Source organism: Gymnoscopelus braueri (genome assembly GCF_963280865.1).
Source record: "Gymnoscopelus braueri genome assembly, chromosome: 6".
Taxonomy (NCBI): Eukaryota; Metazoa; Chordata; class Actinopteri; order Myctophiformes; family Myctophidae; genus Gymnoscopelus; species Gymnoscopelus braueri.
In genome coordinates this window covers 21,801,251-21,828,750 of record NC_137607.1, presented here as the reverse complement: position 1 = coordinate 21,828,750, position 27,500 = coordinate 21,801,251, and the positions used below count along the sequence as shown (strand labels likewise).

At 42.4% G+C, this 27,500-nt stretch overlaps 1 protein-coding gene across 7 annotated transcripts in view; it reads left to right on the top strand.

The window, feature by feature from the left end:
- Positions 1–27,500, top strand: part of tle2b (TLE family member 2, transcriptional corepressor b) — a 145,493-nt gene that overhangs the window by 109,750 nt on the left and 8,243 nt on the right. For 6 of the 7 annotated variants that reach the window (XM_080431243.1, XM_080431242.1, XM_080431241.1 and 3 more), the window contains 8 exons: positions 657–673; positions 6,341–6,481; positions 9,815–9,868; positions 15,552–15,719; positions 17,281–17,431; positions 22,894–23,063; positions 23,938–24,014; positions 26,577–26,826. In XM_080431243.1, coding sequence (XP_080287369.1) covers positions 657–673; positions 6,341–6,481; positions 9,815–9,868; positions 15,552–15,719; positions 17,281–17,431; positions 22,894–23,063; positions 23,938–24,014; positions 26,577–26,826 — 1,028 coding nt within the window. The remainder of the gene's footprint in view (positions 1–656; positions 674–6,340; positions 6,482–9,814; positions 9,869–15,551; positions 15,720–17,280; positions 17,432–22,893; positions 23,064–23,937; positions 24,015–26,576; positions 26,827–27,500) is intronic. The other variant, XM_080431244.1, reaches the window with a different exon arrangement.

The following is a 27,500-nucleotide window of genomic DNA, read 5'->3' as shown; positions in this document are numbered from 1 at the left end:
CGACACTCTTGTATGATGAAGCAGCAAGGCATTCAATACGAAAAAATATAAAAGTTGAAATATGGCGATACAAGGTTTCTGCCCGACAGCAGCGATATAATTAATGGTATCAGCCTTTGCACGTGCACACAAATAGACACTACTGAACGTGTACGTGTGCGTGCGTGTGCACATGCACGCACGTCTGCACGCGTGCACGTCTCTCTTCCATCCTCACTTGAGGGAGAGAGAGAGAATGAATGGGGAGATAGATGAGTGTTGAAAGAGAACACAGAGAAAGACGGAGAGCTTTGTCTAATAGAGGAACAGAAAGAACAGAGAGAGAGAGAGAGAGGTGAGACAGAGTGGAGAGAGCAGAGGTGAGAGAGAAGAGGGGGAACAGAGAGCAGAGTGAGAGAGAGAGAGGGGTGGTGGGGCGGGTTGGGGCGGGGCAGACTGGGATCATGCAACAAAAGCGAGTCTGTATCTTTATTAGAGAGAGAGGAGCAGTCGTACTTCAGCCTGACCTTGGCTGGCTGGGTAACGGTTATTATTATCGGAACTGACGTCAAACTTTCTCTCTGTCACCCATCCACCACCACCCCCCCCCCCCCCACCCTTCTCTCTCTTTCTCTCTCTCTACCCATCACTTCTCCCCTGTTTCTGCCCCATCCCAGAGGGAGCGCCTAGTAGGGTAAGTAACTGTGTGTGCATCTGTGTGTTTGCATCAGCGTGTGCATGCCGTGTATATACACTGTAAGTGTCTTTGAGTCTTACACACTCGGTACCCCCTGTGCATACATCAGTGTGTACAAGTCTTGTACATCCACATGCCTCTTTGTGTGTGTGTGTGTGTGTGTGTGTGTGTGTGTGTGTGTGTGTGTGTGTGTGTGTGTGTGCGTGTGTGCGTGTGCGTGTGCGTGTGTGTGCGTGTGCGTGTGCGCGTGCGTGCGTGTGTGCGTGCGCGCGCGCTCATGACACTGTTTGCATGACATTGATAAACAGAGGGAAATGGAGAAGCGCTGTAAAGAGGCCCGCTAGAAGAAAGCAAAGCAGTGTTTTCCTGGAACACAGCCAGATGTACTGTAGTCCAGCTCCAAGACAGCCACAGTGGCATCTCACTGCTAACCTTCACCATCCCAAGGGGTTTTTCATGTGCATCACGTCTATACTCTCTGGCTTCCCTCTATAAACTTAACAATACAAGGCGACAGCAGATCAACTGAGCATTCATTCATCACTAGTCCATAGTCCATATACTCACATTTCCACCTGTCCGGGCTGCGGGATGCGACCGGATCCCACAGCCTACAGGACCGCAACAGCGAATGCAGAGCTCATAGCCCGCAGCGAAAATCCTAATAAACAGCTTCATTTAGCTTAATTTAGCAGACACTTTTATCCTGGTGTATACAAATAAATAAAATGATCCTGAGTGTGATAATGGAGAATCAAAACAAAGCATGCGTTAACTTGGATATCTGCTGAGGATAGCTCAGTAGCTCCTTGCAAATATGAACATTTTTAGGCAAAAACTAGAGCAGTAGTTCTTAACCTTCTGTCTTGGAAAACACATTAATATAACTGGCTTTTAAGCTTTGTGACGAATGCGTATTTCAAGTAAGATCATGAATATTTAGAGGCACTACTTTTAACCGACCAATAATTAATGAAGTAAAATATGTATTATATATATATATTTCATCACGATTTCAGAGATCACTGTCGTGTGCTTCTCTGCCTGGATCTAGGTGACTCATATAGGGTACGTTTTATTTTGTGGTTGAGAGCAACTCTGAACTAGACACACAACAACACAAACACAAAATAGCCTATAGGCCATACCAAGTATAAATCCGGATTAAGTGGTCAGTACAGTGTGGTTATGACCATTCATGTGACTTTGTATAATCATATGACATTTTGTTTAATTACATTGAGTTTTAAGGCAATGCTGCCCATTTCAAAGCTAAAAATGAACCGAGTGACAGACATTCTGTGATTATTTCAAGGAACGGTTGCAGCTCCAACCATTCTATGTAATGTTATTGTTCACGTTGTTATCTTCTCTCTTTGGAAAAGACGGTGCAGCAGTTCTTTACTAAGTTTTCCCCCAAAACTAGTTTAGCCCATTGGAACCTGTATCATCCTGTTCCTGTTGGAAAAAAACGTATCTCACATGAGGTTTAGTGATGCGACATGTGAGCTTGTAGATCTGCTATTTTCCCCCGTGAGATTTATACTTTGTCGTACGACAAAGTATAAATCAGGCTTGAGTGGTTAACTCTTTAAGACCGTGTGTCATTTTTAGATTTCTTTGGCTATTCAAAAATAGCAGATCTACAAGCTCATAGCGCGGCACCGAGTGCCGCACTATGAGCTTGTAGATCTGCTATTTTTGAAAAATCATGAAAAGTTGTGCAAATATATATATTTTTTTAATTATTTTTTTGCAGACATTTATAACTCAAATCTTTGCTTCTGGGCGTTCCTGGAACTAAATACTTGACAAATGTTCGCTTAAAAAAATATATAATCCAAGATTTTGCCACGAATGTTCACGATTTACAAGCTTCACGAATGTTCACGATCTACAAGCTCATAGCGGGGCACTCGGTGCCGCGCTATGAGCTTGTAGATCCGCTATTTTTGAATAGCCAAAGAAATCAAAAAATGACACACAGTTGCGTTCCCGGTCTTAATGGATTAAAACCTAGACAAAACACTAGAATACTTGGATGTCAGGATTACAGGCCTCTCTATGGCATAATTACCATTTTTGTCAAAGAATCTAAAAAAGGTCGTTCCAAAACAACTCCACTTTATGACTGACAACAACAACATATTTGAGAATGTTCTACATTTATGTGATCTTACTGTACAGTAGGTCACAGAGCAGACAGCACTTCTTACAGTGACGGAAAACATTATGCTATGGGAATGCTCTGCTGTTTTAGAAGATTTTTGTTTAGATGTTAGTGCAGTGTTTGAAAGCATTGATCTTCCGTAAATGCTGGATGGTTGAGCAATTTTGGTTCAAAGCCTATCTTTCATGTAAAGCATTTGTGCTTGAATGTGTGATTCTTTTTCATCTTATGCTAACATTCCTTACAACAAGCCGATGAGCTCAATTCTTTATGTGTGCTCTGTGATACATGCAGTGCTCCGTTATGCCGACCTTGAAAGACCTGTGAACAGCTTTGCTGGTGTGAGAGAATGATGTGACCTTTATCAAGTGCTGGTGCAGCATAGAATGTCTTTCCGCCAACAAGGACTTGCTTCAAACACTGTTGTTGAAGCACTTTGTGTAATAATATTAAGATAAGATAACATGTCAGTGGATGGCAATTGAGGACTAGGTGCATTTTTCGATTAAAGTGAAGGAAAAAAATCAAATAATTGAAATGTTCACCTAACCAACAAGCTCACAATTCTTTCCACATGCGCTCTAAAGAAGAGTTACTAATCACTTGGAGAATTAATGCAATGCAAATGGGCTTATTTGAATTCAGTCTAAGTCCATGGCTAGGCCAGTTCACTGTGGCTGTAAACTGAAAGTTGTGTTAACATTCCCTCACAGTTTTAGGTTTCTGCAGACAGCTGGCCTTCATCAAAATAACTGGTGATAACAGAAAGAAAGACAGAGAAAGCGAGAGAGACGGAGACAAAGACAGACAGAGAGAGAGAGAGAGACAGGGACCGATTATAGAAAAAAATATGAACAAAGGAGGTTGTAAAGTGGAATGGTTGTAAAAGAGGAAAAAAAAGGTCTTTGTATTGACTTTATTGCAAACTGAAAATGATTTAAGACTACGAGAGCTATTACTCCCTTCCTCTATCCCAGTGAAACTGTTAACATAATTTAATTGCAAGACACATTGCTGATGTTTAAACACCGGCCAAATATTTCTCTCAAGAGTTCTGCTTTGTGCTCACGTTACGGCATAAAGGAGAGAGCGAAAGAGAGAGAGCGAGAGAGAGAGAGAGAGAGAGAGAGAGAAGGCAGAGGAGGGATGCAAATCAATCGGCATTTGTTATAAAGCCTTGCCTCTGAAGCGTTTTGGAATTTTAAACGGAGGGGAAGAAAAGGGCAGCGAGAGGAAGTTGAGAGAGAGAGAGAGGAGAAGATAAAGCAGGGGAGGAGAAGAAGAAAGAAGAGAGGGAAGTTTGTCAAGCCGCAACTGAGGTTCATTGTGCGCTTTTCGCCCCCCTGTGACTCTGTCCGGCTCTCCTTCCTGTCAGTCCAGTGGGCTTCCTGTCTGTCTGGTGGTGGGCGTGTGAGAACCGCTCTGTTCTTGTCCGCCACGCAGGGGGACAAATAATAGGACGTGGTCCACTCCTCACCGAGGCCCCGACCTATTACAACCCAGTGTTTTGATCTGCTGAGCGCTAGACCAGTGATTCTCAAAATGTTCTGGATCAGGACCCACTTGAACATCTCTCCAGTGTATTTGCGGCACACCCCATGTGACCACTTGTCACGTCAAGTGGTCAGATGGGTGTGCCGCTTGCATTTTCAGAGCATGTTTATTTGTGTTCTGGCTTGGATCAATGGACAGGGGTCATCAATGTGTCCGTACACGGACATACGTATGTGTCCGTGGCAATTTTTTTATTTTTCGTTTTTTACATAACATTGTATTATGTTCTTATTTTGATCATAAGACCCAATTACTGAATGTCAGCCTCCAGGTTTTCTTCCGAATATAATGATACACTGATTTACTATGACACTATGGCACATTAGGAGTCTATTAGTACAGTAGTTCTCAAACGTTTTATTTTCAAGGACTCCCATAACTGAGTACAAATGGAACCAATTGGACCTGTAGGGCATTGGTTCTGAAAGTGGGGTCCGGGGACCCCCAGGGGTCCTTGAGGGAGTTCCAGGGGGTCCCCAGCTAAATGATGGATAGTTAGGAACCAAATGGACCCTTATGGGTCTGTAACTCTTGAGAGTGTACAAATGTCACTCTACAAATCAACATTGATTTTATAATATAAATTGGGGTCCCAGAGATAGAAATGTCATTAAATGGGGGTCCAGAGCCTAATGCATGTCAAACTGGGGGTCCTTGAAATTAAAATGGTTGAGAATCACTGCTAGAGCTGTACTAATCTTCTCTTATGGGGGTCCCTGGCATATCTTATCCTTATATCCTTGACATGAAAAAGTTTGAGAACCACTGCTGTAGGGTCCATTTGGTTCCATTTGTGCACTCTCAGAATTATTCATTTAAAGCTATAGCTCTTTACGTATGTGTTTCTGGTGATATTATTGTCCACTCATTTGTATGTCCATGGCAAAAAAAATATTTTGACAAAAATGTCCACCACAAGCCAACATGGTGATGTCAATGGAACTAACATTAAAGTTCCTATTAATCGGTATCATACTGAAAACGCATTTTTCAAAGTTGTAAAGAAAGAATACCATGACATGTTTTTTTTACATAAATGTTTTAATTTGAACCCATTAAGACCTGGAACGCATCTGTGTCATTTTAGATTTCTTTGGCTATTCAAAAATAGCAGATATACAAGCTCATAGCGCGGCACTGCTTGTAGATCTGCTATCTTTTTTTTTTATTGTGAAAATTTGTGCAAATCTTTGAATATATATATTTTTTAAAGCGAACATTTTTAACTCAAATCTTTGCTTCTGGGGGTCCCTGGAACAACATATTTTGAGATGGGGGTCCGTGGCCAAATACATATAATTTTGGAGGTCCTTGACATGAAAAGGTTTTGAACACACCACTGTACCAACATACCTTTTTTTAAACTGTCAGGAATTAGAAGATTTAGTTTTTATCAGCCTCAGGTCTTAATGGGTTAATGTTCTTTTATCATTCAAATCTCAGTGTTTTGCCAATCAGTTGGGCGGGGGGGCCCATTTGCAATATCCCCACGGCCCGCCAATAGGCCCCCGGCCCACAGGTGTTGAGAACCACCGCTCTAGAGGCTGTATTGTAAATATCCCTGCACAGCTTTATAGGGCGATAATGAGGGTGATATTTTATGGGATGGCTGCTGTGTCATGGGGGAGAGTGCTGCTAATTACGTTTAGATGGTTGTCTGGTGTGGCTTTCTGCAGGTCTTCTTGACCTACGCTCACGTCTCCTGTCGTGCATGACTGTTATTTCTGTTCCGTGAGTGTAAGTGTGTGTGTTTGTTGTGTGTCCTATACTGCATGTCTTTCTTTATGGCTTTTCTCATGCTGACATCAGCGGTGTTTTATGTTTATCTGTGCGTGTGTGTGTGTGTGTGTGTGTGTGTGTGTGTGTGTGTGTGTGTGTGTGTGTGTGTGTGTGTGTGTGTGTGTGTGTGTGTGTGTGTGTGTGTGTGTGTGTCTCCCCAGAGTAAGTCGGTGTCGTCGACGGACAGCCAGCCGGCTGAGGATCGCCAGGGTCCATCCGGAGGCTACTCCTCCTCACAGGGAGGTGCCGAGGCCAAGAGGAGGCGCTGTGACGACAAGGACTCCCTCCCACCCCACTCCTATGTACGTGTGTCTGTGTGTGTGTGTATAGTTCTGTGTTTATGTGTGGTAAAAAATATTGGCTACTCTAAATAAAAAATGTTTTAAAAAAAGTACAATTACAAAATAAAAATGGTAAGTGCAAGTATTTTTGCGTGATATCTCTGGCGTGTTCCAGGGCCTCTGTCTAGGTCTTGGCCCTTTGAATCATTCAGGGTTTCCCCCCTTAGGGTGCCCCTGTGACTGCATAATGGTATAGGCTTACAGTATGTTTATTTAATATCCCCCACTGTAAAACATAGCAAAAATATCCAGAACCTGGCCTGGAGTAGCTGTCCAGGCACCTAGGCTCAATGTAGCCTGACAGCGCGTCGTGGGTTCGAAAATAAATCATAAAAAAGAAAAGAAAGTATCCATGAACCATTAAATGATATGACTTATAAGATCAATATGTAAAAAATAAATGAATAAAATATAAAGAATATATGGTTGCTGTCCGGCAGGAACCAGCTAACTCCATTTTGACGCTTTTGCATTTTTTCCCCCCATAAATCAGGGTCATTGAACACCTCCATTGGATCCTCAATGTTCTGCTAAATCAGCTAACTCCGGTGGAGTTAGCTGATTTTGCTGACTCCAGGCTCCACCCCCTTTTGACCTCCAACCTCATTGTGAGCTTGGAGGTCCATTCAAAACCTCCTAACTCCACTTTTTTCATTTCCTGAAAAATGAACATTTTGGAGTTAGCTGGTTCCTGCCGGACAGCAGAGATACGTATATGCCTAAAAAAAACTTTTTGTAAACGTTTATAGTTTGTTAAACAAGTACCCGTTTACCTGAGTAGCCTGCACGTTTGCACGCCTAATGGGGATGATGTGCGCAGAGTCAGGGACCATTGTAATGCGAGGAGAGATGGCCAAAGCAGATAAGCTGTAATGAATAAGATGGCTGTCTGTTTGCAGTCCGGACCATTGATTGACACTCGGAGCCTGTCTGTGTGAGCCCGCCTTCAGCTGAATCAGATTGACACGAGGCAACATTCAATGTTCCCCCCCATTAGTCTACAGCTAGAGCAGACTGGATGGATTTAATGTCCTAAATACTTTAGTCTGCTATACCAGTGGTTCTCAACCTGTGGGTTGGGACCCACATGATTTTTTTTGGGGGGGGGTCCCCAGATGACAGTGAAGTGACAATTTAAGGACTTTTAAGACCTTTTTAATACCTCCAAAATAAAGAAAATAAAAAAGACCATTACTGCATCAAAAGTAATCAAAAAAATATAGTATAAAAACTGGTCAACCATTGGCCAAATTATCAAATAATATAAGTGAAAATAGCCAATCTACAAGCTCACACCACCTCGCAAAGCGAAGCGTTGTGAGCTTGTAGATCGGCTATTTTCACAATAGTATCTCCGTGGAACGGAAAATGTTATGCCTTAACTCCTACATTCCAAGTGCTTGTCAGGGTGGGGGGTCCCCAGTTCAAATATGATTATTTTGGGGGGTCACGGCCTGAAAAGGTTGAGAACCACTGTGCTATACCCTAGCTCCACTATATCAACACACTCATTCCCCATTTTCCCTTTCTCTATTTGACTTCCCTCTGTCCATCTCTTCCACTGTGTGTCTCTCTCCCTCTCTTTTTCAATCCCTTTCTCACTCTCACTGCCTCCCTCTCCATCTCTCTCTCTCTCTCTCTCTCTCTCTCTCTCTCTCTCTCTCTCACTCTCACTCTCACTCTCACTCTCTCTGATCGATTGAATACTTTTTTGTTTGCAAATAGTACGATTATGCAATGGTGCTAAATGGATAACACAAAAAGCCCTAAGGGCTTGTTTCCATTGTGGTCCTACGTATTCAATTCATCAAGACATTTAAAGACATATAATAATATACGATAATATACAAGACATCATCAACACTAGTAGCAATAAAACGTATATGTACAGTAAACAGTTGGGTGGGGGGGGGGGGGGGGCATTTCTGGTGTCAAATCTCTCTCTCTTTCTCTCCCCCTCTGTGTGTTTCCATACTCTTGGCGTAGTAATGGTTTTGACTCCGTTATAATTAGGAAGTGATGTCACTCCATGCCGATGTCAATAGGAATATCAGGCCATGATCACATCAAAGCACTGTTGCCATGGTGACTAAGTGCCATCGCTGTCACCCCTGTTCCAAGTGAAAGGAACATGGAGAGGAGAGACAGTAGTGATAGCTAAGAGCTGTGTGTGTGTGTGTGTGTGTGTGTGTGTGTGTGTGTGTGTGTGTGTGTGTGTGTGTGTGTGTGTGTGCGCGTGCGCGCGCATGTGCTTGTTTGTATTTGTATTACTATACTTGTGCTGAGGACCAAATGTCCCCACAAGTATTGTAGAATTTGGGAAATAGACACATTGTGAGGACCATTTGCCCGGTCCTCCTCACCAGAGAAAGGGTTGTTTTATGGTTAAAATAAATATATATCCCGTCAAGCTTACTATTAGGAAAAGGCTGAGGTTGTGGTTAGAGGTTAGGTTCAGGTGTTAGGGTTAGAGTTTTCCTCTATTAAAAACGTTGTTGTGCGGCGATGTCACGCAACGAAAAATAACCGATCTGCTTGTGGATCTGTTATTTTTCAGCTATTGTTCGGCTACTTTCAGCTATTTTCAATGCCGTCCTAAAATGTTTATGTCCTCATAAATATAGGAATACAAATGTGTGTGTGTGTGTGTGTGTGTGTGTGTGTGTGTGTGTGTGTGTGTGCGCCTCCGCCCATGTCTGTGTGTGTGTGTGTCTGTGTGTGTGTCTGTGTGCCTGTGTGTGTCTGTGTGCCTGCGTGCGTGCGTGCGTGTGCGGGCGGGCCTGTATCTCTGTCTTCTTAGATGTTGTATGATCTACACAGAGGCAAAAGGAAGCAAAGTGCAGGCACTGATATTGATTTATCGATCCGTCTTGTTTGTGTGCATGTGTGTGTATATTTATATCAGTGTATTGTACTGAACTGTACTGTACGTGTGCACCTATGTTACTATAATATAATACAGTCCTTCAGTGCAACTATCCATTATCTTCTTAGCAGTTATTCTATCGATTACTTTCTTGATATCTTATAATCAATTAAATAGATTTAGTCTGATTAACCACCTAAGCCCTATTTTATGCTTTGTCATACGACAAGCGTTGTAGTTCAGCTATTTTCTGTATTTTTGAAAAAGACAAAATGTCATATCTCCCCCTCCCACAATCAATTATTCTATAATTGATTATTTGATAATTGATTGTGGGGGGAGGGGGGCATTTTTTAAAGTAATTGATCAAATTGATTTGTTGGATTAACTCTTGGACCCCTACTGACCGTGTCCTCTCTGTCTCTCAGGACAGCGATGGAGACAAGAGTGAAGACAACTTGGTAGTGGACGTCTCAAATGAGGTGAGTTGCACATTTCTCCATCGTTTATGTACGACGATGACGACTCTTTGCGGTTCACCATCCACAGTGTCTGCTGTATACATGTGCTCCTCATAATTATTTACAGAAAGATGTACACTGTACATCTCCTAGAACAGTGGTTCCCAAACCGGTGTGCCTTGAGATTTTGTGACAACCACACATTATTAAAACAAAAGAAAGTGAAGTGCTGCCTGGGTTCAATCACAGTGTCTCAAAACAGGTGCTCTTCAGTGGAACGGGTATAGAAGCAAAGGAACCCAAAGTTCTGCTTGTGGTGAGGCAGACTGTAGGGAAGAAATACTGAGGCACAAATTAACACTTTTGACACGTGGGTCTGATTTTATGATTTATTTATTTTTTTCACCTGAAGATGGAGTGCCTCTGTATTTTTGGGCGGTGTAGCCGCCCCTATAAGTGGGGTTGGGACATCTCATTAGTATTAGTTTCCTGCACTGTGATTGGCCCAGCTGGCCCAGTTAGCTGTACTGTGATTGGCTGACTCTATTGGCTGACTCTATTCAGCACTGTGATTGGCTAGCGAGACACATGATGACATTAATAACCTATAAATAAGATTATGGACTTCCAAAAATCATTTTTTTTGGGAAGTGAGCTTCCATCACTATGATGACCAATAAAGATTCTTTTCAATAAATGTATTTATTTTTTGAAGTGAGCTTCCATCACTATGATGACCACTGTGATGACCACACCGCCCACTTCACACTGGGTGTGATTTTTTCCCTATTTTCTGCCTCACCACAAGCAGAACTTTGGGTTCCTTTGCTTCCCAACCACACATTATTATTGCAATATATACTATACAAACTATACAAAAGGAATGTGAAGAGTTATTTTTAATTTACTATATCAGCACTCATTTACCTGTGGAGAGACACATTCTTTAGCCTGAAAAATATTATTTTCACCAGTTTCAATCTGGCGTCCCTATCTTGGGGCATGTAATTCAGGCTTTTTCTCTTCTTTTATTTTCTCCACAATGTTTCAATAAGCGCACGCTATTTTCACTCTGAATACAGGTGTGCCTTGAGATTTTGACTTGCCCTTCGGCGTGCCTTGGGCACAAAAAGTTTGAAAACCCCTGACCTAGAAAATAATGATGTTCTCATAACCAACGGCTTATTACATGAGCCACGTCTCTATACGAGAGCCTGTCACAGAAAATATCTTCGACTTCAGCCTCGCCCCGACATGACTGTGCTACCGTGTCATTATGTAAGCATTATGTGTCCCTGTCATAAAGTATGTCTCTGACTTCAGACCAGCCCACATACTGTACAACCATAGAGTTGTACAATCCTGCCACAGAATATAACTCTGACATCTCACAAACCCACATATTACCGCGCAGCCACGTTGTCATGCAAAAGTTGTTCATCCTTGTCACAGGAAATATCGTTGACGTCGCACGGCTAAGCCACAAATGACTTGCAGTCTTTATCCACGCGACGCTCTCTTGACACCATGCTGCAGCCCACACATCAATAAAGCATGAGTCCCACATTAGCCGGAGCTGCAACGCTGGCTGAAATCAAGTCTAGAAGGACCCGACACAGCCTGGATCCATTCTCTGTCCTCACGCTAACCCTGTCTGTCTGGCAGCGTTTATCACTTGGAAGTGACACTAGTGAATCTGCTCCACGTTAGCTAGTTGGAAAGTGTGTCAGTCGTTCCATTTGTCCCTTGTGTAACCCTGTGTACTGTTAATGAATGTGGTGTGCTGTGCGTAATGCGTGTGTGTGTGTGTGTGCTGCTCCAGTGTAATGCGTGCATTTGTTCGGGTGTGTGTCTGTGATGGCGTGTGTGGCTATCTTGATCCTCTATCTGTCTGAGACAGGGTTGCATTAGATTGCGTGTCTCTGTGCCTGTTGAGTGCACTTGGTGTGTGTGTGTGTGTGTGTGTGTGTGTGTGTGTGTGTGTGTGTGTGTGTGCGTGTGCGCGTGCGTGCACGCTTTAGTTAGGTTGCAAGCCAGCACGCCTGCTGCAGCAGACACCTTGTAAATGGGAAGCATTCTTATGTAAGCTCATTTTCACACACCACTGTTTGTGTTGTCTCCTAGCGAGCCGTGTCGCTCCCACACACACACGCGCACACACACACACACACACACACACACACACACACACACACACACACACACACACACACACACACACACACACACACACACACACACACACTGGCTTTAGCTATCTCTCATTCCAACTTGATTGTTCCCTCTGTCATTCCCTCGCGACGTCTCTCTTAGTTGTCTCTCCCTCTTTTGTTGTTCTTCTTTTTTTGGGTGCCCTTTTCGCTGACTCCCTCCTTCTTCTTCTTCTCCTCTTCCTCATCCTCCCTCTCTCCCTCTACCCTCATTAGATAACTGCAGTGAGCTTTACTTAATATATGCAAAGCCCATTTTGTGCCCCTGGAATATTTTACTTCCTTAAATACTTCATGCGGTGTACCAAAAATATGTTTTATTTAACCCTTTAAGACCGGGAAAGCATCATTTGTGTCATTTTAAGATTTCTTTGGGCTATTCAAAAATAGCAGATCTACAAGCTCATAGTGCGGCACCGAGTGCCACGCTATGAGCATGTAGATCTGCTATTTTTGAAAAATCTTGAAAATTTGTGGAAATCTTGGAATATATATTTTTTTTAAAGCGAACATTTGTAAAATATTTAGTTCCAGGGACCCCCCATGCAAAGATTTGAGTATTTGCACACATTTTCATGATTTAAAAAAACAATAGCAGATCTACAAGCTCATGTAGATCTGCTATTTAGAAGAAATTAGAAATCTAGAATGACAGAGATGCGTTCCCGGACTGAATGGGTTAAGCCCTCTGTGTTTTGATATTGCACACAAAAGCGGAACCGGTCTCTTGTGTGATTTGGATTTCTGGTATAATGGGAGAGGGGGAAAAAAAGTGACAAATGTGTGTAATGGCAGGAAAAAAGAAGGGAAGGTCTCTCTGGTGATAGTGTTTGTGTGTGTGTGTGTGTGTGTGTGTGTGTGTGTGTGTGTGTGTGTGTGTGTGTGTGTGTGTGCACGTGCGTTGGAGTGAGTGAGTGGCAGAAACCTCTTATCTCCACATTTTGAACTTTTTATGTTTATTTGTAAATTAATGCCCTATTTCGTCATACTAACAGTGTCACACAAAAGTAGCAAAAGCTCAAAACGCGTCTCATCGCGACGCGTTTTGAGCTTGTAGATATAGGCTGTTGTAGCTATTCTTTTAATTGGAATCCTGAAAAGTAACAGTTTTGGACATACAAGGTTTCCGCCCGACAGCGATGGTTTGCTTGTTCATGTGTGTGTGCTTAAGTGACTGTGTGCTGATCACACAGGCCTATGCAGTGAGAAGTGCTTACTCCAGCACTATGGCGTTCTGGGGGAGGGAACAGTGGAAGTGGATGTAGTGATGAAAGCACAGCACACACAGGAGGAACAGGAGCACACTATCTCCAAGGCTGCACACCAACAGCATCGGCATCCTTATCATCTCCAGTGTTTGAAGTCTCCAAATATAGCAGATTCCCTTTAGAATGTACAACAGACTAAAGGCCTTTGCACACAGGGTGCGATTAGTCAATCAGTTTTTACCGCATGCGAAAAGACGCACGAATCGAACCGGGTTCGATTGAAAAAAAAAACGCATTGCATCGCCGCATCGCATCGCCGCGCGGGGTGTGCATGAGGTCATTGAGAACCATGTGTTCATTTAAAAAATGATATTGTCCGTTTTTTCCGTGCGGAAAATCGCACCCTGTCTGCAAAGGCCTTAAGGGCGGAAACTATCGATTATTTTCGTAGTGATATTCTATCGATTACTTTTTGCCATTAAAACTTTGTTGTTGTTTTTTCTTAAATGTTTTCATATATCAAGGAATCGATGAACCATTAAGTGTTTTTACTTCAGTGTGCAAAAATATTGAAAATACCCAATGTATAACCTCACAACACGTTGCGATGTGACACGTTGTTGTGAGCTTGTAGCTCAGCTATTTTCAAAAATGTTGAATGTCGAAGTTGGAAACGTATTGTCTATAATGACATGCCCAAAATAGGGATGTTAATTTTATGAAATATTAACTGTTGCAACCCTACAACAACATTGTGACTTGCAAGTAATTTTTTTGATAAAGATTTCATCAAGGAACTGAGACTTTCCTATGTTACATCATCTCTTGTTTAAATTATGCTCCCGTCATACGATGGTGTCGCACACCCAAATAGCCGGTATAAATCAGCCTTCTTGTCTTTCAAGTGGCCAAATATGGCAGAGTACGCTTTACAAAGTAATACAGAGATTATGACTCGCAAGTTTGTTTTTTATTAATCTATCTTCAGAGAACTGAGATTTATTCTCTTGTTATTCTTTTGTTTATTTTTCTTCTTCTTTTTTGTAGACAGTATTTTCTATTGAGAAGCAGACACCGCAGCAAAGAAATGTAAATCTGGAAAGTTGGCTGCATTGAGGTCACACTTTTAAGTACACTGCAAAAATCCACTTTTACACTCTCAGGGTTAAATTAACACTCGGTATAGCTTTGCTGTGTACAGTGGACATACTAGGGCAGGGGCCTTCAACCTTTTCAGGCCAGGGACCCCCAAACTGATGGGGAGATAGAGCAAGGACCCCCTACCTCGTAGGGTAGGGGGGGGGCTACCACATATATTGTATATTTATGTATAAAATTGTGTTTTATATGTCTAAACATGAAGAAATGGTTGCCTGCTCGCACCCCCAGTAGGTGTGCAAAAGGACCTTTCTCAACAAAATATGTATAAACATACCATGTTATTGTGCATTTATTTACCTGTTTGCTAAAATATGGTGGATTCATGTTATGTTTAAAGATAATTAGATTTTTTTGGGGGAAAAAATGAAGGAAAAAAAACTTTTAAAAGTTTTTTAAATATTGTTTAATCAAACAACAATGCTAAAAAACATGCTAGCTGCCAGCAGGACTCATATAGAGTCACACCCAGTCCATGTATCTTTTGATCACCAGCGAGCCGAATCAAAGCATCGGCGTTGTATTTTTCTTAGCCTAGTATGATGTTTACATTGGACATATTTGGCTGTCTCGACCGTGCTAATAAATAATGACTTTTATGAAGCTGGCACGCATGAAGAGAACCCGATAGCATCGCTAGCAAGTTGGCTGTATATCACACAGCCGCTGACATCATTTCTCCATTTGTAACTCGGAGAGTTGTACCGATATGTGTACACTCGCAGTGTTAAATTAAAGGGATAGTTCACCCCCAAAATTACTTTAGTTTTTTTCTATCGATTAGTCACCCAATGGAGACTTGAATTCATGGATATTTTTCAGTTTTTGTCTCATTCCTAAGCCAATAATTTGATGACCGGCAGCGGTTCCGGTAGGAGACACAACGAGTCGCCTTTGTGTCTTCTAGCGGAACCGCTGCCTACCGGTCCACTGGTCATCAAATTATTGGCTTAGGAAAGCGACAAAAAACAAAAAATATCCATGAATTCAAGGCTCCATGGGGTGACTAATCGATTTTTTGGGGGTGAACTATCCCTTTAACACTGAGGATTTGACTGTGTGTGTCGTCTCGTACTCCGGGCACTTCTTTGACACGTTTTCCCCACATTTCTCTTGTGTTTGTTATAGGAGCCTAACTCGCCCGCCGGCAGCCCCCCTCACTCCCCCCATGGAAACGGCCTGGACCGGGCCCCCACCCTGAGGAAAGAGCTCCCCGGCTCCCCGGGCGCCGGAGACTCGGCCTCTTCCCCCAACCCCCGCAGTCCGACCCCCGGGAAGGGCAAGGACCCCGCACAGGTACTAGCAGTGTTGATTTTGACAGCAAATTTGATTTAATTTTTAGTCATAGTCTTTCGAATAACATTCCAATTAGTTTTAGTTATATTTTAGTCATCTGAAATGTTTTAGATTTTGTCTAGTTTTAGTCGACTAAATATCATAAGATTATAGTCGACTAAATCCACAGTTGATTTAGTCGGCTAAAATTTATTTTGGCGGTGCCTTGATGGCGTCGTAATGGCTGATTTTACACTTGGTTGCATGCTGAAAATAGCCGATCTACAAGCTGCGACGCGTTGTGAGCTTGTAGATCTGCTATTTTCAGAGCGCAACACCCGAGCACAACCAACCATAAAATGACTTGTCTTTTAGTTCTACTGGATCTCTTCTCCACTAGTCCCTCACATAATATTTTAGTCTAGTTTTTATTTGTTGACGAAATTGTCAATATATTTAGTCATAGTTTAGTTTTTATTTAGTTTTCGTCAGTGAAAAAAGGTAGTCGACGAACATTTTTCGTCATAGTTTTAGTCGACGAAATCAACACTGTACCGTACAGCAGGAAGGCCTGGTAGAGAAAGCTTTGTAGAAAAAAGGTAATTTATCCCTGGTTGTTGTTATAACCCTTTTTTTTTATCATCCAGGGACTACTGTACTTTGCAGGCAGTGCAGCTAGACAGTGTAAACGTCCTTTATGGTAACCTACTACATAATGTTTTATGTTCTTTGTGTTTCACTGTGCCAGGAAAACCCAGGCCAATTACCTCGCCTTTGTTGTTGCCCAAAGAGAAAATTGTGCTTCATTTCTCTGCGTATACAGGCGGGTTGGGTCACCTTCCTTGTTATTTCTTACCATTACACCCACAGTCTTCTTTGAACAGAAAAAAGCTCTCTGAAGCCATCACACGTACAGTAGAACCATTAACCCATTCAATCCGGGAACACATCTGTGTCACTTTAGATTTCTTCAAAAATAGCAGATATACTGTACAAGCTCATAGCGCGGGCTATGAGCTTGTAGATCTGCTATTTTTTGAAAAAAAAAAAAAAATCAAATCTTTTTAACTCAAATCTTTGTTCTTGGGGGTCCCTGTAACAAAATATTTTGAGATGAGGGTCCGCGGCCAAATACATATCATTTTGGGTGGTCCTTGACATGAAAAAGTTTGAGAACCTCTGATAGCAACATACGTTTTTTTTTCCCCAAAGAAACTGTTGGGATTTAGAAGACATTTGTAGAATCCCCCAGAAGCAAAGATTTTAGTTACAAATGTTCACTTTAAAATATATATATTCAAAGATTTGCACAAATTTTCAAGATTAAAAAAAAAAAAATAGCCCAAAGAAATCTAAAAATGACACACAGATGCGTTCCCGGTCTTAATGGGTTAACCAAGTGGCAGGGTCTGAAGTAACTATCATTTATGTTTTCACGCAAGGGGGTGAAAACATAAACCTGCCTTGGAGAAAGGAGGCTGGGGTGAGTCATTAGGAGGGGTTTCCACGTGGGTGCCTCCCTTCATTATGGATACTGTAGGCCGCATTGCTTAAATCTTCTTCACTTTGATCCTCCCTGCAGATGGACAAGTCCCTGTCTCCGTTGTCCAAGTCTGGAACCCCGTCCCCGTCCCACCGGGAGGCCCTTACCCCCGGAGCTCCGGGAGCCCCTGGCCCCAGCACCTCCTGCCTTCGCCTGGTCAGCAAAGCTGCCTCTGGCGCGGACCCCCTGGGTGAGACCCTAGAGCTGTTAACACTGACCTTGGGGGTAGGGGGGGGGGGGGGGGGGGCGGGTAGCTGTGAATATCACCAGTGGTGGAAAAAGTACTCAAATATTTTAGTAAAAGTATCAATACTGCAATGTAGATATACTCGGTTACAAGTAGAAGTCCCGTATTCAAAATGTACTTGAGTAAAAGTACTAAAGTATCGGCATCAACATATACTTAAAATACCAAAAGTAAAAGTACTCATTGCGCAGAATGTCCCATTTCACAAGTTCAAAATGTATTAAAAAATCTTTTGAAAATAGCCGATCTACGAGCTCACAATGCGTCGCTATGCTTGTAAATCTGCTATTTTCAAATTGCTGAAATATGTATATAGGGCTGAAGTGGTTAGTGTGTTTTGTAATGAAAATTTTAATCTACAAAGTAACTAGTAATGTTACTAGTAAGTAAAGTTTTCAAACTATTGTAGTGGAGTAAAAGTACAATATTTGCCTCTGAGACGTAGTGGAGTAGAAGTAAAAGTATAGAGAAATGGAAATACTCCAGTAAAGTAAAAGTACCTCAAAAGTGTACTTAAATACAGAACTTGAGTAAATGTACTTAGTTACTTTCCACCACTGAATATCACAACTACTGGAGGGAACTCTGAGCCGTTTTTGTTGAAATGAAACCCTATTAATGGGTGGTAACTGTGTGAATAAGGAGCTGTTTTATATTCTCTGAGAACGGCTTGTTTCTGTGTTACATAGTAATATTGCTGTGCCTAATTCCTCTTGCCCTTGGGTGAGAGCTTAGAGAGGATACTTCACAGAACAATAGTGGGGAAAATACACCGCGAGATACAACAAGCCCTTTGTTTTGATTAAAATAGAAGCCATGGGTCAGAGAGAGAGAGACGGTCTGGGCAGGATGAAAGGGAAGACGCTGCCATGTGATCCTAGGCTAGTGTGGGAGGGGTTTGAACTGCTATATTACTGCCTATACTCTCATGTTTTCACACCGTGGCTCTGCAGGAGCCATCTATACAGTATTAAGAGGGTCAGTCTGTGTGTCTGCCTCTGTGTTTGTGTGTCCGGACTCCGGAGGTAACGTCACAACAAACCACTGGACCAATCAGCGGCCCAGTACTTGGGCATATACTCAGAGGCCAGTCTATGATGTCAGTACTATGACGTCATATTGTTGACATTAGGGATCCATGAGTTTGAAGCCGACCGGTCGGCCGGAGCGCAGCACGCGTGCATGTGCGTGCACAACCTGCGCGAAAAATTACGGGTCTAATTCGCGTCTAATTCGGTCTAATTCGGTTCTATTTGACCAATACAAATCACCTTTTTTCTTTTTCTTTTTGCTGTAAAAATATTTGTATCAGCGCAGGCGGGGCCCCCCCTGCTGGTGGCCCCCCCGCACTGCATCACTTGCTACCCCTCCGTTACGCCACTGACTGTATTATATCCATTGTGGTAACTTATTAGCGCCTGCTTCATACTGCATTCATGCCTTTTGATGTTTGATATAGGATGATTTCTGTGCCAGTCCTTTATAATGCACATAGGCTTTGATTTGGATATTGAGAAAATAGGAAGTAGATATTTCAGTGTGTTCTGTGCACAGGTCCTTGGCAAGGTGAAGTGTTGACATGTTCGTATGAAGGCAAGGTTTTTTGCTTTTTTTTTTTTTTGAGCATTCGGCTGATAAGAGCACAAGCTCTTATGATGTGTTTCATTAATCAATAGTGGAGAGTTAGACCATCATTCAGCCCAGGACACTATTGAGGACGAATGAATAATACTGTGTAAAACCTACAAGTGGATGGAGCGTGTAGAAGATGGAAGATTAACAAGATCCACTCAAAACTAGCTAATGGATGTAGAAGGAGAATTCTTTCTTTGGTGTAATGGACAGCAGCCACTCAAAACTCAGAAATAGCTACTGTACGAGTGGATTCCATGTGATGGATGAAATGCACTCAAAACTCATCTTGAAAACTACATTATTCTGAAAGTAGAGAGAAGTAGACAACATTTCTGGCTGTTTTGTTTCTTTGTACCATGAAAAGGACTTTAATACTTTTACTTTTGATACTTTTGCACTTCTGCCCGACGGTCGACGATTCCCTACAAGCAGATTTCCGCCAACAGGCGCTTTCCAACGCTTACCGCCGCCACCGACGTCGGTGCGTTGGAGAGCTACCTTTAAAATGAAAGTCCTTTACATAAAAATCATTGCAAGTTAACCCATTCAATCCGGGAACGCATACTGTGTCATTTTAGATTTCGATTTTTCTTTTGTGAAAATTTGTGCCAATCTTTGAATATTATATGTTTTTTAAAGGTTCTATGACATTCATTTAAAAAAATATATATGTTTAGGTCAATTACACCCAAAAAAACTGAACTTTCTGTGGTCTGGGGTTTTCTGAATAATTAGGCTGAAAAGTAATCTGTGATTTCCCCTTGGAGAGTGAAGTCACAGGCCATTAATCCCGCCCACTCTCCTCCTCGCCCCTCCCCTCCCCTATCCTTTCCTGCAGGCAATGATTTCTTTGCCTGCAGTTGAAAAGGCTTTAGAAATGTGAGAGAAAAACCACCTGCAATGGCTAACTGGAGTGGAATTTTCTGTTAAAACTTTTTATACACATTTGAAGGACCATGACCAAGACTTTTAATGTGTTGTAATGTGTCATGAAACCTTTAAAGGGAACATTTTTACTCAAATCTTTGCTTCTGGGGATTCTACAAAATGTCTAAATAACTGTAAAAAATTATGTTGCTATAATGTCAGTGGTTCTCAAACTTTTTTCATGTCAAGGACCACCCTAAATAATATGTATTTGTCCGTGAACCCCCCCATCTCAAAATATTTTGTTCCAGGGACCCCCATAAGCAAAGTGTAAAAGTTTATATATAAGGATTAGCACAAATTTCCACGATTCTTCAAAAATAGCCAAAGACATCTTAAAATGACACGAGGATCTTAATGGATTAAGGGAAGTGACACCGTCTCTCTGTGGTGGCTGTGGGTCAGTGGAATGGACACAGGATCGGATCGGGGGGACAGCATGGGCCCAGCGTGCTGCCTAGCGTCTCAGCTGTCTCGGTCCCTGGTCGCTGTGGATCAGGGGACAGCATGGGCCCCAGCGGGCGGCCCGCCAGGAGCGGAAAACAGGGTCAGTGTACTACGGACACTGGCTTGGATCAGGGGGACAGCATGGCCCCAGCATGCTGCCTCCATGTCCATCTTGCTGTTGCTCTCTGTGTCACCGCGGATCAGGGGACTGAGTGGACCAAGGGACCGGATGCCTGGGGGAACAGCATGGGTCCACCATGCTGGGGTCGGATGGATGGAATGCCGTAGAATCTGTTAGATAGTTGGAATGAGGAAAGCCGTTTAACCCATTAAGTCCTGAAGCCGATTCTACACATTTCTTCTAAATCTCAACACTTTTCTGAAAAACTATCATTATATGATATTTCTCTATCAGTGTGGTGCTCAAACCTTTTCATGTCAAGGACCCCCCAAAATTATATGTATATGTCTCAAATTATTTTGTTACAGGAACCCCAGAAGCAAAGATTTGAGTTAAAAATGTTCGCTTTAAAAATATATGTATTCAAAGATTTGCACACATTTTCGTGATTTTTCTAAAATAGCAGATCTACAAGCTCGTAGCGTGGCACTCGGTGAGCTTGTAGATCTGCTATTTTTGAATAGCCAAAGTGTAAAATAATGCCCTTTAGCTCAAATAAAACGTAACTTGCCCCACGTGGATCCTATTTCTTACGTTCTTTGTTTGAACTTTCCTGTATTTATTTAGGAAGGGTGGAATGTTGACTGAAACTCCCTCTGACACAATGGAAGAAATAAAAAAAGCCTTTGTCAGCAATAATTACATTTCCGGGGTTTAAAATGACTTAGGATGCCGGACTCTCGCACCATGGCTTCATCATCATCTGAACCTCGGAACAGCTTGCTAAAATACCTAATCATCCATTTGATGAAGAGCAGCTATTTTTTGTGCAGTCAATTATCATCCTGCAGGTGTTCAACATCTGGAAGGTGGCAGGCAGGCTTGACTGATTCTCCTCTCTACTTGGCATTACTCTCATTATGTTTTTGAAGAGGAACCTCATGGAACACATGGTCCATAGATGAATGTAATGGTCACACTGCTGACTGAAGCAGTGCTGCAGTGGAACAGTTGGGCGAAGATTGGGTTGACAAAGAAATGTGCAATATTTGCCATTTTCTGTGATACCAAAATTCCATGTTACCGACAGAGTTGGTTCTGCTGAGCACAGAATGGCAAATTCCACCCGCATTCACAACAGAGATGCAAAGCCCTTATTAATGTACAGTAATACTTACCCACCAAGTAATACAACTCGCCCCTACCACACACACTGGTTTTGAAATATAATAAATGTTGTGGACCACAGTTTAATCCTAATATTAGTGTTAACATTAGCAAGCACTCGACACAAGGCTGCAACCTACCTTATCAAATCAGTCCAGAAACATATCTCCCTATCTCGCAAACTTCGTGAAGCAATGGAAGGAAAATAATTGACCGTTAACATGGTCGCAATCCAATACAAAGTAGTCTGATTTTTGCAATTTTGGTATAGTTGACACTTTATGAAACAACTGACTATATACGTGACTCTATGCTAATTGATCTAACTCGCATTAAGCTGATTGCTCAATGACCCTGCTTTTTTGCCGGGCATATTGTAGTGGGATACTGTATGTACTCGTTAGGTCATTTCAAAGCCTGAAAATTGTAGGCCGGCTTGTATTTTCGGGCTTCTTCGGTTAACCACATGACCTCTAGCGTCCCTATTCTGGGGGGGGGGGGGCGAACATTCTGCGAAAATAGCCGATCTACGACGCGATGCGTTGTGAGCAGAGAGATTTGGGGAAAAAAGAGCAGACCCATTACAGAGCTGACCCGGGTCAACTAAGTGTTAGTTTACTAAGCACAGAGGGTTTACGTGGTTAAAGGAGGAGTTCACCCAAAAAATTACTTATTTTATATCAATTGCACGCCCCATGAAGCCTTGAATTCATGGATTTATTTTTGTTTTTGCCGCATTCCTAAGCCAACAATTTGATGACTGTGTGTATTTCCGGTAGGAGACACAAAGAATCTACTTTGTGTCTCCTACCGGATACATTAGTCGGTAGGAGACGGGAATTAAATTATCAGCTTAGGAATGCAACAAAAACAAAAACAAATCCATGAATTCAAGGCTTCATGGGGTGTGCAATTGATAGAAAATAAGTAATTATTTGGGTGAACTACTCCTTTAATATGTTAGACCCATTCCTGTTCGGCCCCTCAGTGACTGTTTGTGCTTGTGTTTTTTTCCTGTGCCTCCTCTCCTGTATACCCCCACCATCCTCCCACCCACCCACCACCCCCCACCCACCACCACCCCCATTGCCCACCACCTCCCCACCAGCTCTCCGCAGTCCCATGTCTGTGCCCTCTGGTTCGTACCCGTCTCATTTTGGAGTGGTGTCCCACGCAGGACTGAACGGGGAACTGGCCAGTCCCGGAGGCTTCGGCGGGGCCCTGACCCTCTCGCCCCAGATCAGCGCAGCAGCCAGCGCCTACACCCGCAGCCCCATGGTGAGCAGCTCTCTCTCCTCTACACCAGTGGTTCTCAAACGTTTTCATGTCAAAGGACCCCCAAAAATTATATGTATTTTGGTCGCGGACCCCCATCTCAAAATATTTTGTTCCAGGGACCCCCCAGAAGCAAAGATTTGAGTTACAAATGTTTGTTTTAAAAATATGATATTCAAAGATTTGCACACATTTTCACGATTTTTCAAAAATAGCAGATATACAAGCTCATAGCGCGGCACTCGGTGCTGCGCTATGAGCTTGTATATCTGCTATTTTTGAATAGCGAAAGTATAAAAGGTTAAAGTGGTTAAAATTATTGTGACGCTATACTAACACGTTTTTCTGGGGACCCCCTGGAACCCCCCCCCCAAGGACCCCTGGGGGTCCCCGGACCCCACTTTGAGAACCAACGCTCTACACTACATTTCTCTGAAATTGCATTGGAGCACAACGTTTATTATGGTTTAGCATCTTTCCATTCGTTTTTATTTTCGTTTCGTAAATGAGAAAGAACTAAAACTAAGGACTTTTTCTCTACGATTCTAGTTAGTTTTTGTTAGTTTTGTAAACACACAAAACTTTATTTTCATTTCAGTCTAACTAAAATGTTTTTCCAATTCCAGTTTTCGTGATTTCGTTAGTGATCTGTAATAACCCTGATTAGAGCAGAAACGAATTGAACAGAATCATTTTAGATAACATTTCTATTGCGGAATGCCATCTTCTGTTCTTTAGTCTTATAATGAGGTCATGCTTCTTCTTCTTCACTATGTAAATCTTTTTGTTGCCACAACAAACATCTCGTATGAGTGATTTTGAAGTCGGTCCCTCTCAAGGAGTTGATCATCGATCCACCTGTCATTGTCCCCACCAGGTGGCTTATGAGCCTCGGTCTCACCTCAGGGCTCCTGGGCTGTCCTCATCGATGCCTGGCTCCTCCGGAGGCAAGCCGTGAGTACCCTAGCCCCATTATCTCATTACCGTATGAAGGCACATAATAATATATGCATCCTGTCAGTTATTGATGTTGTAGACTACGCTTGCCCTGTCTGAGAACCATGCAGCCTACGTTTCTCCAGTGGAGACACCATCTGGGTTCCCGTTAACTCGCCAGCAATGCCAACAGTCTGTCTCTATGGCTGTCATGAAGTTGCTGCCTCCCCATACCTTACAATGTCATTAATTCTCACTATTTCACGGTCTGTTGACAGCGCAGACAGTCGAAATGTGTGAAAGCTGACATGGCTGGCATGATGACAGGCTGACAGAAATAGATATATATTATGACAAATAGATGTTTAAATTTGGTTCACTGACAATCTAAAAATACATGGCTTAGAAGGGAATCTACGGTACAAGCAGAGGATGGGTTTGTACCAGCATGTTTTTCCACTCTCTGTCCTAGCATTTTGTGTGTATCTCAATCCAGGGATTGTAGCTCTGTCTGAGTCCTGAAAGCCCTGGCGACTGGAGGTATTTTAGCATTCCAAGTGTCCAGTGGTGGACATTAACAAAGTGCATTAAAGGTTTCATGACATTCAGTTTTACAACACATTAAAAGTATTTATCGTGGTCCTTCAAACGTGTATTAAAAGTTTTAACTGAAAAATTCACTCCAGTGATTTATGGCAGGATTTTTTCTCTCTGATTTCTAAAGCCTTTTCAACTGCAATGAAAAAATAAATCTTTGCCTGCGGGTGTCCCCCCCCCCCCCCCCAAGGAATGGATAGGGGAGGGGAGGGACGGAGAGGAGAGGGGGCGGGATTAATGGACTGTGACATCAAAGTCCAGGGGCCAATCACAGATTAATTTTCAGCCTAATTATTCAGAAAACCCCAGACCACAGAAAATCCACTGAATGTTCAAAGTAAAAAATTAATGTGAAAATGAATGTCATAGGACCTTTAAGTACTGTACTTAATTAAAATATTTTAGTATGTGAGCTTTATTTGAGTATTTGTGTTTTTTGGACACTTTCACTCCACTACATTTCAAAGACAAATATTGTACTTTTGACTCCACTACATTTCTAGGAAAGGAAAAAAGTACATTATGAATTAACCACTTAAGCTCTATTTCAAATAGAGTGAAAATAGCAGATCTTCAACCTCACAACGCATCATGAATCACGATGCGAGCTTGTGAGCTTGTAGATGTAGATTTTCACTATTATTTTATGTTTAAATTCTAATACAGCAATGCATGCATTTATATCAAAAAGAAAATGTACTTTGTAATTTGTACTTTTGAGTTTTGAATATTTTTAAAAGCATGTACTTTAAAATACTTTAACTCAAGTGCAAATTTGACAACTTTCACTTGTAGTTGAGTAATATTTGACTAGGAGTATCTCTACTTTGACTCAAGTACTGGGGTTGAGTACTTTTCTTTTTACACTACACTACAAGTGTCAATCAATCCCACTCCTGAGCATTATATAAACTCACACCTTTGCTTTTGTTCACCGTGGAATGAGCTGGTAGTTGGAGTCCAGCAATTCTCCCTCTCGCTGCTAATTTGAAATCATAAAATAACCTTGACTTCCCACTGCTACAGTATTGATCTGCCATTAGCGATGGCACGTCGACTTTCTGCCTTGTAATACAATCTGCCATTATTATGCATTCCCACCTACGGCTATTGTGAGTGAAGTAATTGCCAAATATTTGACAAATATTACTATTGGAGCTCCAAGGCCATTATGCTGTCAATCTTTACTTTTGTTAGTGAGCGTGTGTGTAGGGGTGGGGGTGTATGTGTGTGTCACGATTGCATATACAGTACTTATTAAGTTAAGCTGCAGCTCTTTCTTTCTCTTTTGTTCTTTTATTGATTGATGACTCTTTCATTCTTTTTTCTTCCATCATTCCCCAGCATACACACACACACACACACACTCCCTGGTGGCTATTCATTCCATGTCATTGAGTGTGTTTAGCAGCAGCTCTTACTCTTTCATTCATTCCGCCGTTCAAAGTATCTGTCGTGACCTTGTGCGTTGGCAGAGATCTTTCAAGAGTCGTCTCTCTTTCGGTTCTAAAAGCCGAGTTCAAATAACCCATTCAATCCGGGGAACGCATCTCGTGTCATTTTAGATTTCTTTGGCTATTAAAAAATAGCAGATCTACAATATGAGCTTGTAGATCTGCAATTTTTTGGGGGAAAACTTGTGCAAATCTTTAAATATATATGTATTTTTTTAATTATTATTATTTTATTTTTTTTCAATATATATATATTTTTTTTTAAGCGAACGGTCCCTGACCCCCCCCCCCCCCCCTTCAAAAATAGCAGATCTACAAGCTCATAGCGCGGCACTCGGAGCCGCGCCATGAGCTTGTAGATCTGCTATTTTTGAATAGCCCAAAGAAATCTAAAATGACACAGATGCGTCCCCGGACTGAACGGGATAACAAAAAGCTCACCCCTCATGCACACTTTATTTCTCATTTATCCCCCCCGTCCCTTTCCCCCTTCTTGTCTTTTCGTTCTTGTGCCCGTCTATGTCTCCAGCGCCTACTCGTTCCATGTGAGCGCGGACGGGCAGATGCAGCCGGTGCCCTTCCCTCCCGACGCCCTGCTGGGCCCGGGCATCCCGCGCCACGCCCGGCAGATCCACACGCTGAGCCACGGAGAGGTGGTGTGTGCCGTCACCATCAGCACGTCTACGCGCCACGTCTACACCGGGGGAAAGGGCTGTGTGAAGGTGTGGGACATCAGCCAGCCGGGCAGCAAGAGCCCCATGGCACAGCTGGACTGTCTGGTAAGGAACGCAGGACGCTATACAGTAAAAACATTACGGATCCATTTGGTTACATTTTGTATACCGTCGCCCTGTGTTCCAATGGATCCAATGTAGTTATTATTTATTCACAAGCTCTCGTCAATACTTTTCATTGATTATATATTTTTTAAACCCACAGAAAGAAAAAAAAGAGAAATCTCGCGTGGTGAGCTTGTAGATCGGCTATTTTTGCTACTTTTGTGTGGCACTGTAGTATGACGAAGTAGGCATTAATTTACGGAATACGGAGATACAAGGTTTCTGCCCGACAGCAACGATATGCACGTGCCATCACACATCTGCATGTGCGCTGCACTGCACACACGCACGCACATCATAGGTACACGCTCATGATGGGTTTTTCCTATTGACTTTGTCCTGCTTCATTTTGATTGAATCCCCTTAGACTCATTTTGAGACTGATAGAAATTTAGACAGGAGTCAAGAAGTCCTTCTCTGTGTCAGTTTATTGGACGGATCGATCCGGGGAGTTCTCCAAAGAACATTGAGAATACAGAGGGTTTAAATATGCTTTCCTCGCACAACATTGGCCAGCCAGTCACACGGGATTCTTTGTATTCATCTGGGGTCAACTTGTGGTACCAATTACAGGCTGACCTTTACCGAACCTAGATCATATAAACATTCTATCC